Genomic DNA, 12,188 nt, shown 5'->3' on the forward strand with positions numbered 1-12,188 from the left:
TCCACATGGCTGACACTGACAAAGGATCTATAATCTGAGGTACAGAATCTCAGGATAAATTCTGAAGGGATTTCACTGGCCTTATCAGACCCAAAAGCTACAACTCTTGTTGCATAGGTCCTGCTTTACCTTGTTCTTAACCATCCAGCAGAAAAGTATAAAAATGAAATATAAGAAGTAAAGCCATGCTGTTATGTTGAGCTCTAGGGGACTCAGGTCAACATTTTCTGACATTGCCAGTCAAGAGGAAGACCCAATACTATTATGGACTACTAGACTCTTTTAGAATATTTTGCTGAGTTAACACACCTATAATATTCAAATAACGGAACGTAACAAAAAAGGGGATACATATGACTGTTCATTTTATATCAGTGTATTCAAAATCGTTAAGATAGATATATAGTTGCATTTTCTTAATGAATAGAGGGATTTGTTCTAATAATGTTTGTAAATAGGATATCATGTCCGCATCTTGTACTAGCAATTAACCACTAGGAATACTGTATGCAATGTGTTAATTATTGAAACTGTCCTACCAATTTGGTTTGAAACTGTCTCATTGCTATTTGTTTCTCAATGAAATTATGGGGAAAAAAAGGTAAAAAAAAAAAAGAAAAGAAAAAGAAAGAAAAAAGAGACACGAACAAAAATTTAAGGTTTCTTGAAAGCAAGTAGTAATAGTCAATCATATGTCCAGTCTTTCATAACTATATCTGTAAGTCTGAGCAACAGATTTAATGATAAAAGCAGATAGTATATCAACCATTATAAATAAGCTATACCTGTTTTGAAAGTCTAAAACATATGTACTGTTGTATGTTACTCTGTTTTTTTCTTTGTTTTAGTTATTTGTTTTTGCCTTTATTTTTACTCATGAAAATAAAATTTTAAAAAATAAAATTATTTTTCTGTTATCAACAAATCCTAAAAATAGAAATAAATGCGAAGAAAGATACTGCATATAATATTTATATGTATTCAACTTGTAATAATTACAGAAATGTGGACAAATATCTCAAGCTAATAAAAGATGCTTAGAGAGGGTAAACCAAAAATATTTAGCCAACCACTGATACTAAAACTCACTGTATAACACTATCTTAGCATTCAATTCACATGTAAATTAAGTTTATTGCCATTTTAGAATCAAAAGTATATATATTCATATGTGATAAGCCAGTCTAGAATTCTAAAGGCAAAAAAAGAGAGGAATTCATGAAAGAAAAGCTTCACATATGTTGGCAGATGATGGTGTGTGGTGAAATATGAACTATTTATTAAAATGAACCACAGTTAGCATATTTCAGCCATAATCATTCTTGAAGAGGAAATAGTTAATGAAATTCATGAAGAAATTCTGAAATTTGATTACTTACAGATAAATGTTAGCATAGGAAAATGAAAAAAATGAATTCCGAAGATCAAATGATGCATAACACAAAATGAATAACCAAATCAAATTTAAGCACAAATATATTATAGATTTTATGAAAGAATAAAAATATTTCTCAGAAAAATTCATGGTGGAAAGATAAAGGTTAGATGAGTTATCAATGTTGACTATGATAAAAAGAAATGTCTATTGATATTAGAAGTAAATTTCATGTTGTTAACTAATATATGAAGACATGGTAAATGTTTGCTCCAGATTCACTAAGATTTTAAGGAAAAACAAATACTCTTTCATATAGAAAAAGGTTTCTTTCCATCAGAATGTCTTTTGTGTCTGATCCCAGTCAGAGAAATTCTCTCTGGCTTTAAGAAAATAATGTAGCACTTGGGGAGAAAGATGCAGCCCAGCAGCCCTGCACTGGAGGCCAAGATGGAGAAGACCTCCATGGCCAACATGGCCTTCCCCTTGCTGCTGTGGTACACGGGCAGGAAGGTGACCCACACGCTGCAGAACACCAGCATGCTGAATGTCAGGAACTTGGCTTCATTGAATGCGTCAGGCAAGTTCCTGGCCAGGAAAGCCACAGTGAAGCTCACCAGGGCGAGGGAACCCAGGTATCCCAGGACACAGTAGAAGGCAGTGAGGGAGCCCTTGTTGCACATGATGATGATGTGGCCATGTTCAGAGTGTGCATCTGTGTCTATGTAGGGTGGATTTGTCCCCATCCAGATGCCACAGAGAGTGAGTTGGATCAGGGTGCACATGGGGATGATGGAGTTTGGTACCCCTGATACCAGCAACTGCCTCATCCTCTTGCCTGGAGCAGTAATCTTGAAAGCCAGCACCACAGTAATAGTTTTGGCCAAGACAGTGGAAACAGCCACAGTAAATACAACTCCAAATGTGGTCTGCTGCAGGATGCAGGTGGCTGGACTTGGACAACCGATGAACAGCAAGGAACAGAGGAAACAGAAGGTGAGAGAGATGAGCAGGTTGTAGCTGAGAGCCCTATTGTTGGCCTTGACGATGAGAGTGTCTCTGTGCTTCACAAAGAGCCCAAGAACAGCAACTGTAAGAATAGTGAAACTCATGGCAGTGCCAGCCAGAGCTTTCCCTAAAGGATCATCATAAGCCAGGAAGGTCAAAGCTTTTTCAAGACAGAGATTTTGCTGAGTGTTGGCATACTGATGGTCTCGACACATTACACACTGTTCCATATCTAGCAAAAATTAAAATTATTATCTGCATATGTTTACAATTTCTTTGTTATTCCCACACATATCCCAGAACCGCACTGCACTCAAATTTTGGTTGTTTTGTCTTTTTCTTTTCCTTTTTCCCCTGAGTTTCACTGTCATCAGGTGCTGTTACTGAGCTCTTTGTGAAGCACCAGAAAACTCCCATTGTCAATGCCAAGAACTGGGTCTCATGCTACACCCTACCCTTTTCCCTCACCTTTTTTTCCTGTGCTCTTGGCTATTCATTGGCTGGCCCAGCTCAGCAACCTGTATCCTGCAGCAGACCAGATAGACTCCCACCCATTTCAAATTTTACCATTTGACATAGCATCTCAAGAAACTTGATTGCAAAGATTACTTTGAATTGAAAATGCACTTCTATTGGGTTCCCTAACCAGTGGATCCCAGTATGCATCACCACTCTTCAGTGTTCTATTTCTTTTTAGATACAAAATAACACAATGGTATATAGACAATAACTCCTAAATAATGCTGACTGAATATGTCCCGAACAGCAACAGCACTTAGCACTGTTCTTATTTACTTTCGTTTTATATTTGCCATATCCATAAAAGACATTTCTTTATTTTTACAAAGTAATAAAAAAGTATCTATTCAAATCACATGTTTATAAATTATTATTCCTCAGTTTATCACTCAATGACCAATCCCATATTAGGAAAGCAATATAATTTTCTAAATTCCAGGAGAATATATATATGAAAAAAGTATTGAACATCAAGTAATTTTATCATTGAACCTCTTCATCTATGAACATGCTTTATGCAAAATTCACACTTAATTTTAATTATCCATGATGTATTTTAATAGTCTAATACTGGTAGCTTCCAAATCATTACAAAATATAGGACCACATATTTAATGATTTGAAAAGTTGTAAAATCGGATTTCAAAATTTTATCTATGAGTTCCTTATCACTGAGGGGTGGAAACATATTTTTAAAGTATCTTACATTCCATCATCATTAAATCCAAGATCAATTTATTAATTTACATGGATTTTATACTCGGAAATTCATATCAGAAGAAATTCATATCCTTTATATTTTTTCTTTCCAATACAATCTGTGTGTGTGTGTGTGTGTGTGTGTGTGTGTGTGTGTGTGTGTTTGTGTTATGTCTCGTAGAGGTGTAGTACAACCATGGTAAAATTATTAGTCAGTTGTTCTTCAGAAAAAGTTCTACTACCTACAACCTACAAAGAATTGTCAAATCTCAATCTGCCAAAATTGAAAGAGCCAAACCAAAAATGAACATCTGAGATGAATAGATAATACTCAGAAGAAGTACAAATGTCAAATGAATACATGAAAAATGTTCAATATCACTGATCACTCAAGAGATGCAAATTAAAACAATGCTGAGATTCCCTCTCACTCCACAAAGAATAGGTGTCATTAAAAAATTGACCAATAACAGGACACATAGCCCAGGCCCAGCGTGAGTGAGACCGCCCAGGTCCACTGGGTCCTCCTTCAACCTACAGTCCAGGCCTGGCCTGTGTGTGGGACCACCCGGGGCCCCCCAGATCCTCATTCAGCCCAGAACCCAGGCCTGGCATGTGAGTGGAACTGCCGGGGGTCCGCTGGATCTTCATTTGAACCAGAGCCCAGGCCTGCGTGTAAGTAGAACTTCCTCCATCAGACAGGCCTGGTGTGGAACCCTGCAGCAGAACTCCCTGCAAAGAGGCTAGAGGCAAGACCCATGCAGCTGATCCAGGAACAGACAATCTTGCAAGACTGGCACAGAAGGTTCACCTCCAACCACTGCAGCAGGAAGAAGTGGAGCACAGCAGCAAGACTCAAGCCACACACACCTGGACGAGTTTAAACTTGGTAGATCTGGACCTGGGGCCAGGGTAATAACTCTAAGCTCTACATCAAAGGTCAGAAAACAGTGTTATATAAAATGACAAACAAAAGAAGCAAAATGCATTCTCAGGCCCTAAGCCCACACAGAACAAATGCAGAAGACAGTAGCATAGAAGACATTGGAAATCACACACCTGAAACCTGTGAAGTAATAGCATCAGAGGTAAAGAAACACCTGCAGAAAGGTATAGAGGAAATCAGTTCAGAAATAATGTCTGAAGTAAAACAATAAATGATAACTATAACAAAAGAAGTTAGAGATTGACCAATAACAAATGGGGGAGGGGCTGAAGAAAAATAAAGAAATCTTCTCCATGCTTGGTGGGAGTGTAGACTGGTGCAACTACTGTGGAAATCAGTGTGGATAGACCTCGTTACTAGCTCTAGAGGTTTTACTTGACCCAGCTATTCAACTTCTCACAGTCTTCCCAACAGAATTAAAAGCATCCTACTACAGCAATCTACGTACACCTATTTTTACAGGAGCGCAGTTTATAACATCTAAATCTTAGAAACAACTAAAATGTTCATCAATTAATGAATAGATAAAAATTGATTTGTTTCTGTTCATATAGCAAAGTACTATTTAGCCACAAAGAAACATAAACCTGACACATCTCTAGATCAGTGGATATCCCTTTAGAACATACTCCGAAATAAAATAAATAAGACATACATGTATAAATATCACATAGCTTCTCTGGTAAAAACGAAACCTAAAAATGTAAATAAGAACCATAATATACTATAGATATTGTAAAATAGGAAGTATTTCTTCAAATGAAAAGGGAAAATGTGGATGCAATGGAAAGGAAAAGTAAAATATGAGAAAAACGAATACAATGGAAATAAAAGTTTGTAAATAATGTGGGAAGAGGGGTTGAAGAAAGGACAGGAGATTGGGGAAAAGGAGAAATCACGATATATAATCGCAGGGACACATTCGCTATGACAAATGTGATCATCATGTATATCTAAATTATAGCAATAAGCATAAAGTTTTTAGATAAGCCACAAACATAAATTGTGCTGCAGGAGACCATATGTACCCTATTTTTTGTTAGTGAGGGACTGTTCTCCTAATTTGGCAAGAAGTACTTTTTTTATTGATTTGTAAATCATAGAGATATACCCCTTTCTTATGCCATCTGTATCTATTAACGTCATTTTTCTTTTCCCAGGAACTGGTTCATTTAATTGTATTTTATAAATGGAGTTTGCTTATGGTGTACTGTACCTGAAAAATATACCTCATTAAAAAAAATTATGTATTTTTCTTGGTTAGACAGACAGGATCCAGTGCGGGAGAGTGTGCAATGGCCTTCATGCTGGAGACCCAGAGGATCCAGTAGCTTCTCAGTCTGAGAAGGTGGAAATAGCAGAATAAGAAACTTCCAGGATGCAGCACCTACCCAAGGCCAAGCCTGGAAGCTTTCAGAAGAAGCAGCAGTGCAAACCTAGAGACACGAGATGCATGTCCAAAGGTGATAGTAGGAAAGGGCAGCCCTGCTCTGGAAGTCTGGAGTTCTTCAAGGTCAGAACACTTGCTCCTTCTTTTCCATTTACTTCCATTCAAGTTACAGCTAGTCCACATCTGGAGTGGGGCTTCCCTCTTTATTTAACTGACTTGCAATACAATCATGTCCAAATGCACCGAGAAATATGCTTTATGAATCTGTTAGGCTTAATCAGTTCCAATGGACATATCATGATTAATAATCATACTCATGGATATATATATATATATATATATATATATATATATATTGCATTTCTTTTCTCCTTAAGTTTATTGGTACATTTTAGATATACATAATGATCATGCTTATTATGAGGAACTTTTACTTGTGCATAACTTGGCCTGACTTTCCTTTTTACCAGTGTTCATCCCTCTCTTCATATTTTCTCCCCTTATTATTTTCAAGGCTTTCTTTCCATTTTATCCTTCATCACTTTTTCTTTTGCCTTCCTTCCATTCTTACTTCACTTTATATTTTCCCTTTCTCTTGAATAGTTTATTCATCTTTCATAACATCTTTTCTCTTTGGTCCTTATTTGCACCTTTGGTATGTCACAAGAAAAAAATGGGATATTAACACGTGTGTGTCTGATTTAGTGCACGTGAGATAATAGTAAAATGAATAGAGTCTCAAGATGCATCACTTTACTTAAACTTATATCAAGTTTATTCACCTTAATGGCTGAGTAGTATGCTATTGATTAAAAACAACCTGCATCTTTTTTATCCATACATCAAGTTTTAGGCATTTAAGTTGTTTTCAAAATATAACTATTACAAACAGTACTGCTATAAGCAGGAAGACACATATATTGTTGAGGTACAATGCTTTTTATTTTTCCAGGAAGTTACCCAGAATGGGAACACCTGGATAGAATGGAACCACTATCCCTGATATTTTGAAGAATTTTGACTTATTTGCATGAGTATATACTCGTACAAACAGTGGATAAGTGTAAATTTTCCCCCACAACCTCTTCAGCCTTTGTTATTGATTAATTGCCTGAAAATAGCCATTCTTTCTGGAATGAGATGGATTTTAAAAATTATTTCATTTGCATCACTCAAACTATCAGTGATATTGAACATTTTTTAATATATTGATTTTTCCACTAGCATTTCTTCATCTGAGAAGTGTATGTTCATCGCCGGTGCCAATTTTTGGATTGGGTGTTTAAATTTGGGGAATCTAAGTTTTTTCAATTTTTACATGTTGTAGATATTATTCTTTGTCTGAAGGACAATTAGCTAAATATTTTTTCCACTCTTTGAGTGGAAAATTTTTTTTCAGCATATTTCACTTTATTGACAATTAATTTTTCTACACAAAAGCATTTTAACAGAATGAGATTCCACTTGTTGGTTTTTTGTAGTATTTAACATGCAATTACAGTTTTGTTCATGAAATCTTTCCCTATGCCTAAGTCTCCAACAGTTCTAAGTATTCTCTTTTATAGAAGATTTAGAGTTTTTATTTTAATATTTGGATCTGTAATGCATTTTAAGGTAGACCTTGGTGAGAAGCATCTGTGTAGTTTTAGTCTTTGGAATGTGGAAAATGAGTTCTTCTAGCATCATTGATTAAAAATGCTATTTTTCTTCCAGTGAACATGCTTTTCCCTTTTGTCAAAGATAAACTGTCAAGTGTGTCTTCAGTTGTTTCTACGTCTTCTGATATGTTCCATTCATCTTTAGGTCTGTATTTTTGCCAATATTCTTTTTCTTGTCATTATGATAGCTTTGTAGTATAATTTAAGTCTGAGATTGTGATGACTCCTGCTTTGCCTTTGTTGCTTAGGATTGATTTTGCTACTCTAGGACTCTTCTGCTTCCAAATGAATTTTAGGAATGTTTCCTCTTATTCTTTGATATGATGTCCCATAGTTTGGAATAGATTACATGAATTTAGTTTAAAAAGGAGAGAGGACTGCGACCTTTATTTCAATTAAATGCATTCTTAGCTTTGAAGAAATCAATCTATCTCCTGTCTTCGAATGAATTATGTTGCCCTTTTCATTTTCTCTGAAAGAATCAGGTCAGTATTAGTATATTTTGCAATGCTTATAAATTTCACTATTAATGTTATAAGTCAGCAAAAAAATTCAAATGAAATATTACACTGTGGTCTCCTATCTGCAAGTAGGCATGATAATGTGGAGATATAGGTATTATGAAGATTTTTTTATCTCTTCTTAGTGTTGGTTGCTAAGTTTTCCTATGATTTCACAGATTTCAACTCATATATTGATGAGAAATTGCTTGTATTTTTATTAAAAAAGTTTGCTACATATCTTTATCAATGGTCAAATTTGTCATGATATAAAAATCTATTGGTTTTTATCTTTCTTCTCAATCAGTTGTACCAAGAGTCATTACATTTTATTACCAGAATCACATTTAATTGTTCTTATTTTTCCAGCTTTTTACTTTCGTAAAATTTTTTTTCAGCATGCACCCCATCTTTCCATTTCTTTGTGATCTACTTGCTCTACTATTTTTTTCTAATGTGTTATGACTATTTCAAATGCAGAACTTCATTATTTTTATTTAAAAACCCAACAGTAGAGAGGTTTATGTGTGTAGAATGGATAATTTTCATCTTAGTTTTAGCATCAACTCACAGGAGTTTGAATTGCTCAGCTCTTCGATTTTGTGTTTCAATCGATTCTATAGACTGTATATGGTTGATATTGTAGGCATGTATTAACTGATATTAATTGGTGAAATGCTCACTATAAGCGCCATGCAACATTTTTTCAAAAGCCGCATACTGCCACACTCTATGAAGAACATACACTCAAAATAACTACATAGTTCAGCAATACATAACAAGCCTCAATAAATTTCAGAGAACATTTAAATTCATACTAATAATATATTGAAATCAAAACTTATATTAGCCATAAAAACAAGATGGAAAATATTCAGTAGGAAAGTGATTAGACCATGTCATGATGTAAAAATATAATAGTACCAGGGTTGTATTTATGGTGTGCAAGTGTTTTATATCTTAGTGTTGCATAAATTTATAGAAAAGTTTTAAACTGCATCCTCATATGACTTGTGCTTTTACAACATGGCTTTTGCCTTTAGGGTATCTGAATGTTCCATGAATGGAGAATGTTACATTTAAACCACTTTTATAAAACCTAAAATGGCTACAAGTTTTCATTCTGATATACTAATGCTATCACCTCTATAAAAGTGCCCATTCTATCCTCCTGAAATGTAGGTATTATCATTTGTTAATCTCTTAGTATGTTCACATATAATCCTTGCATATGTGGGCTAAAACTCTAATTAATGCTATAGGCTTTCCCCAATTTATCCACACATTCTAGGGGAACAGGGATGAAATCCTAAGATTTGCAATTATGCTGTGATATAAGCAATTGTTAATGAAACTCAGTCTTGCTGAGCACCTGCTTTGTGTAAATAATAGTGTCAACCACTGGGCAAATGAAATATGCCTGAATGCTCTTACCCGTGTCATTGGTAATCTCATTGTCTGCACAAGGGGTGCAATCAAAGCAACAGGCAGGCTTTCCCTCCAGTGAGCTTTTTCTAAATCCAGGATTGCAACTTTCACTGCATACTGAGTGGGGGTACTAGGGAAAAATATATAGTAGCAACTTTTCAGAGCTTTACATTTTCCTTCGAAGTTAGAAAGATATACTTCATTTTTATACATGCATAAATAAAACTGCAAATTTAAATTCCAGATTAATTTCATAATATGAAATGTATATCTGCAAATATATAGTTAAGCAAATGCATGAGTTTCTCAATCATCAAAAATCTGGGAACCAAGAATTTTTCAAATTGAAAATTAAATAGTTAAGTTTTTAATAAAAATTGAAAGGTATACCACAACTAATAGAAAGCAAGAACTTAAGGCTTAAACAATGAAGAGAGGGCAAGGAGAAAACCTGGGAAACATGGCAGGGGCAAAATCATACATTTATATACACAAGATGCTTAAGACAATGATCCTGAGAATCTCCATTAGGTTTTCGAACCTAGCAGTTAATTGTTAGGATTCTTACCCTGACTAACTATATACACTGATACTTTTGAACTAAGCACCTGCACTGAGGATAGCAATGTGTAATATTAGGGCCATGCTTAGAATCCCTGTCATTCTGGCCTTCTAAAATCTTCTTGCTTCTAAAGTCATACCAATTACTGTTATACACTCTCTCAAGTAAACGTTTGTTAAAATAAAAGAAAAAATGTTACTTTTTATATCTCATTTCTATGCTTTTCTGCTGGATGGTTTAGACCAATATAAAGCAAGTCCTATATAATAAAAAATGTAACTTTTGTATCTGACAAGTTTAGTCAAATCCCTCAGGATTTACCCTGAAACCCTGTACCGCAGTTTGTAGATCCTTTGTCAGTGTCATCCATGTGGATGAGTCATGGACTTTGCTTAACCAATTTTCTTTCTGTGAAAGACTGTGAGAATGTTTCTCTCTAGGTGACTCTCTTTAGGCACACTCTACATCATCAATCACTTTCCTCTGTGGCTGCATAATCTCCTTGATCAGAAAATTTGGGACATCACTGAGTTACATGATGATACAGTACAGGTTCTCTTATATCCTGAGTACTCCCTGAACTGGCTAGGGCCAAAACTGGCGATCCTTGCAGGCCTTATTTTTCTCTATTTTTGGTCTGCAAATGCAAGTTGTTAACCCTCTAGAAGAGAAGCTTACTGATGTTATTATCCTATAGCATAGGCAGTTGAGCTCAACTTGTTTGTCTGAATATCAAACATCTTAGACATAACATGGAACAGGTATTTTCCATCAAGTATTGTCTGTACAGAGGTAAAATTTAGCATATCAGTGATTGATGGAAAATACCTGTTCCATGTTATGTCTAAGGCTTTTGATATTTAGACAGATACTGATGTTAAGTTTAACAGCCTATGTTTTAGGGTAATAACATCATTAAGCTTGTCTTCTTGAGGGGTAACAACTGAAGTTTGTCGACCAAAAATTAGAGAAAAAGAAACACTGCAAGGATAGCCAACATTGTGGCCACAGCTCTCCAAGGTCAGTGAGGACTGAGGACATAACAAAACCTATACTGTAAGAGTTTGTAACTCACTAGTGTCCCAAATTATCTGATCAAGGAGATTATGCGGCCACAGAGGAAAGTGATGGATGATGTAGATTGTGCCTAAGGAGAGTCACATGGAGAGAAAACATGTTCTCAAGCTTTCGCAGAGAGCAAATTGGTCAAGCAATGACCGTGACTCATCAAAATAGCTGACACTGAAAAAAGATCTACAAAATGCTATACAGTGTTTCAGGGTAAATCCTGAGGGGATTTCACTGACCATGTCAGATACAAAAGTTACAGTTTTTATTATATAGGTCTTCCTTTAGCTAGGTCTTAACCATCTAGCAGAAAAGTATAAAAATGAGATATAAAAAGGAAAGCCATATTAATGTGATGAGTTCTAAAAGGCTCAAGAAAACAACTCCTGACATTACCAGTCTTGCTGATAACCCACTACTATTATGGACTACTGAACTATAATAGATTATTTTGCAAATTCATACACCTACAATATATGAATTTCAATGGAATATCCATCTCTGACAAAAGTAAACAAAGAAATGGGATATAAATGAAGGACCATTGTGAAGCTGGCCATACTCCCAAAATTGCTGTATAGATTTAATGCAATCCCTATCAGACTACCACCGACATATCTCACAGACATACAGAAATCATTCCTAAAATATATCTGGAACAGGAAAAGAACTAGAATAGCAAGGGCAATTCTGGGCAATAAAGACAAGGCAGGTGGCATTACTATTCCTGACTTGAAATTATAATACAAGGCTACTGTGATGAAATCAGCATGGTACTGGCATCAAAATAGACCTGAGGATCAATGGAATAGAATAGAAGACACTGAATCCCCTATGAACACACTCAGCCATCTTATCTTTGAGAAAGGGGCTAAAAATGCTCACTGGAAGAAAGACAGCCTCTTTAACAAATGGTGCTGGAAAAACTGGCTCTCTACATGCCAAAAACTCAAACTTGACCCGGGTGTATCACCATGTACTAAACTAAAGTCAAAATGGATTAAAGATCTAAACATTAAAGCAGAGACACTAAAT

General features: G+C 35.4%; 1 protein-coding gene across 1 annotated transcript in view; it reads right to left on the bottom strand.

Annotated features, from left to right (window-relative positions):
• Positions 1 to 1,686: 1,686 nt before the first annotated feature.
• Positions 1,687 to 12,188, bottom strand: part of LOC101583868 (vomeronasal type-2 receptor 116-like) — a 20,069-nt gene continuing 9,567 nt past the window's right edge. Inside the window, exons 3-4 of the mRNA XM_012517785.1 lie at positions 9,530 to 9,653; positions 1,687 to 2,615 (exon numbers count right to left, since the gene is read on the bottom strand). Of these exons, the coding sequence (XP_012373239.1) occupies positions 1,687 to 2,615; positions 9,530 to 9,653 (1,053 nt within the window). The remainder of the gene's footprint in view (positions 2,616 to 9,529; positions 9,654 to 12,188) is intronic.

This window comes from Octodon degus, unplaced genomic scaffold, assembly GCF_000260255.1.
Source record: "Octodon degus isolate 3935 unplaced genomic scaffold, OctDeg1.0 scaffold00214, whole genome shotgun sequence".
Classification (NCBI taxonomy): domain Eukaryota; kingdom Metazoa; phylum Chordata; class Mammalia; order Rodentia; family Octodontidae; genus Octodon; species Octodon degus.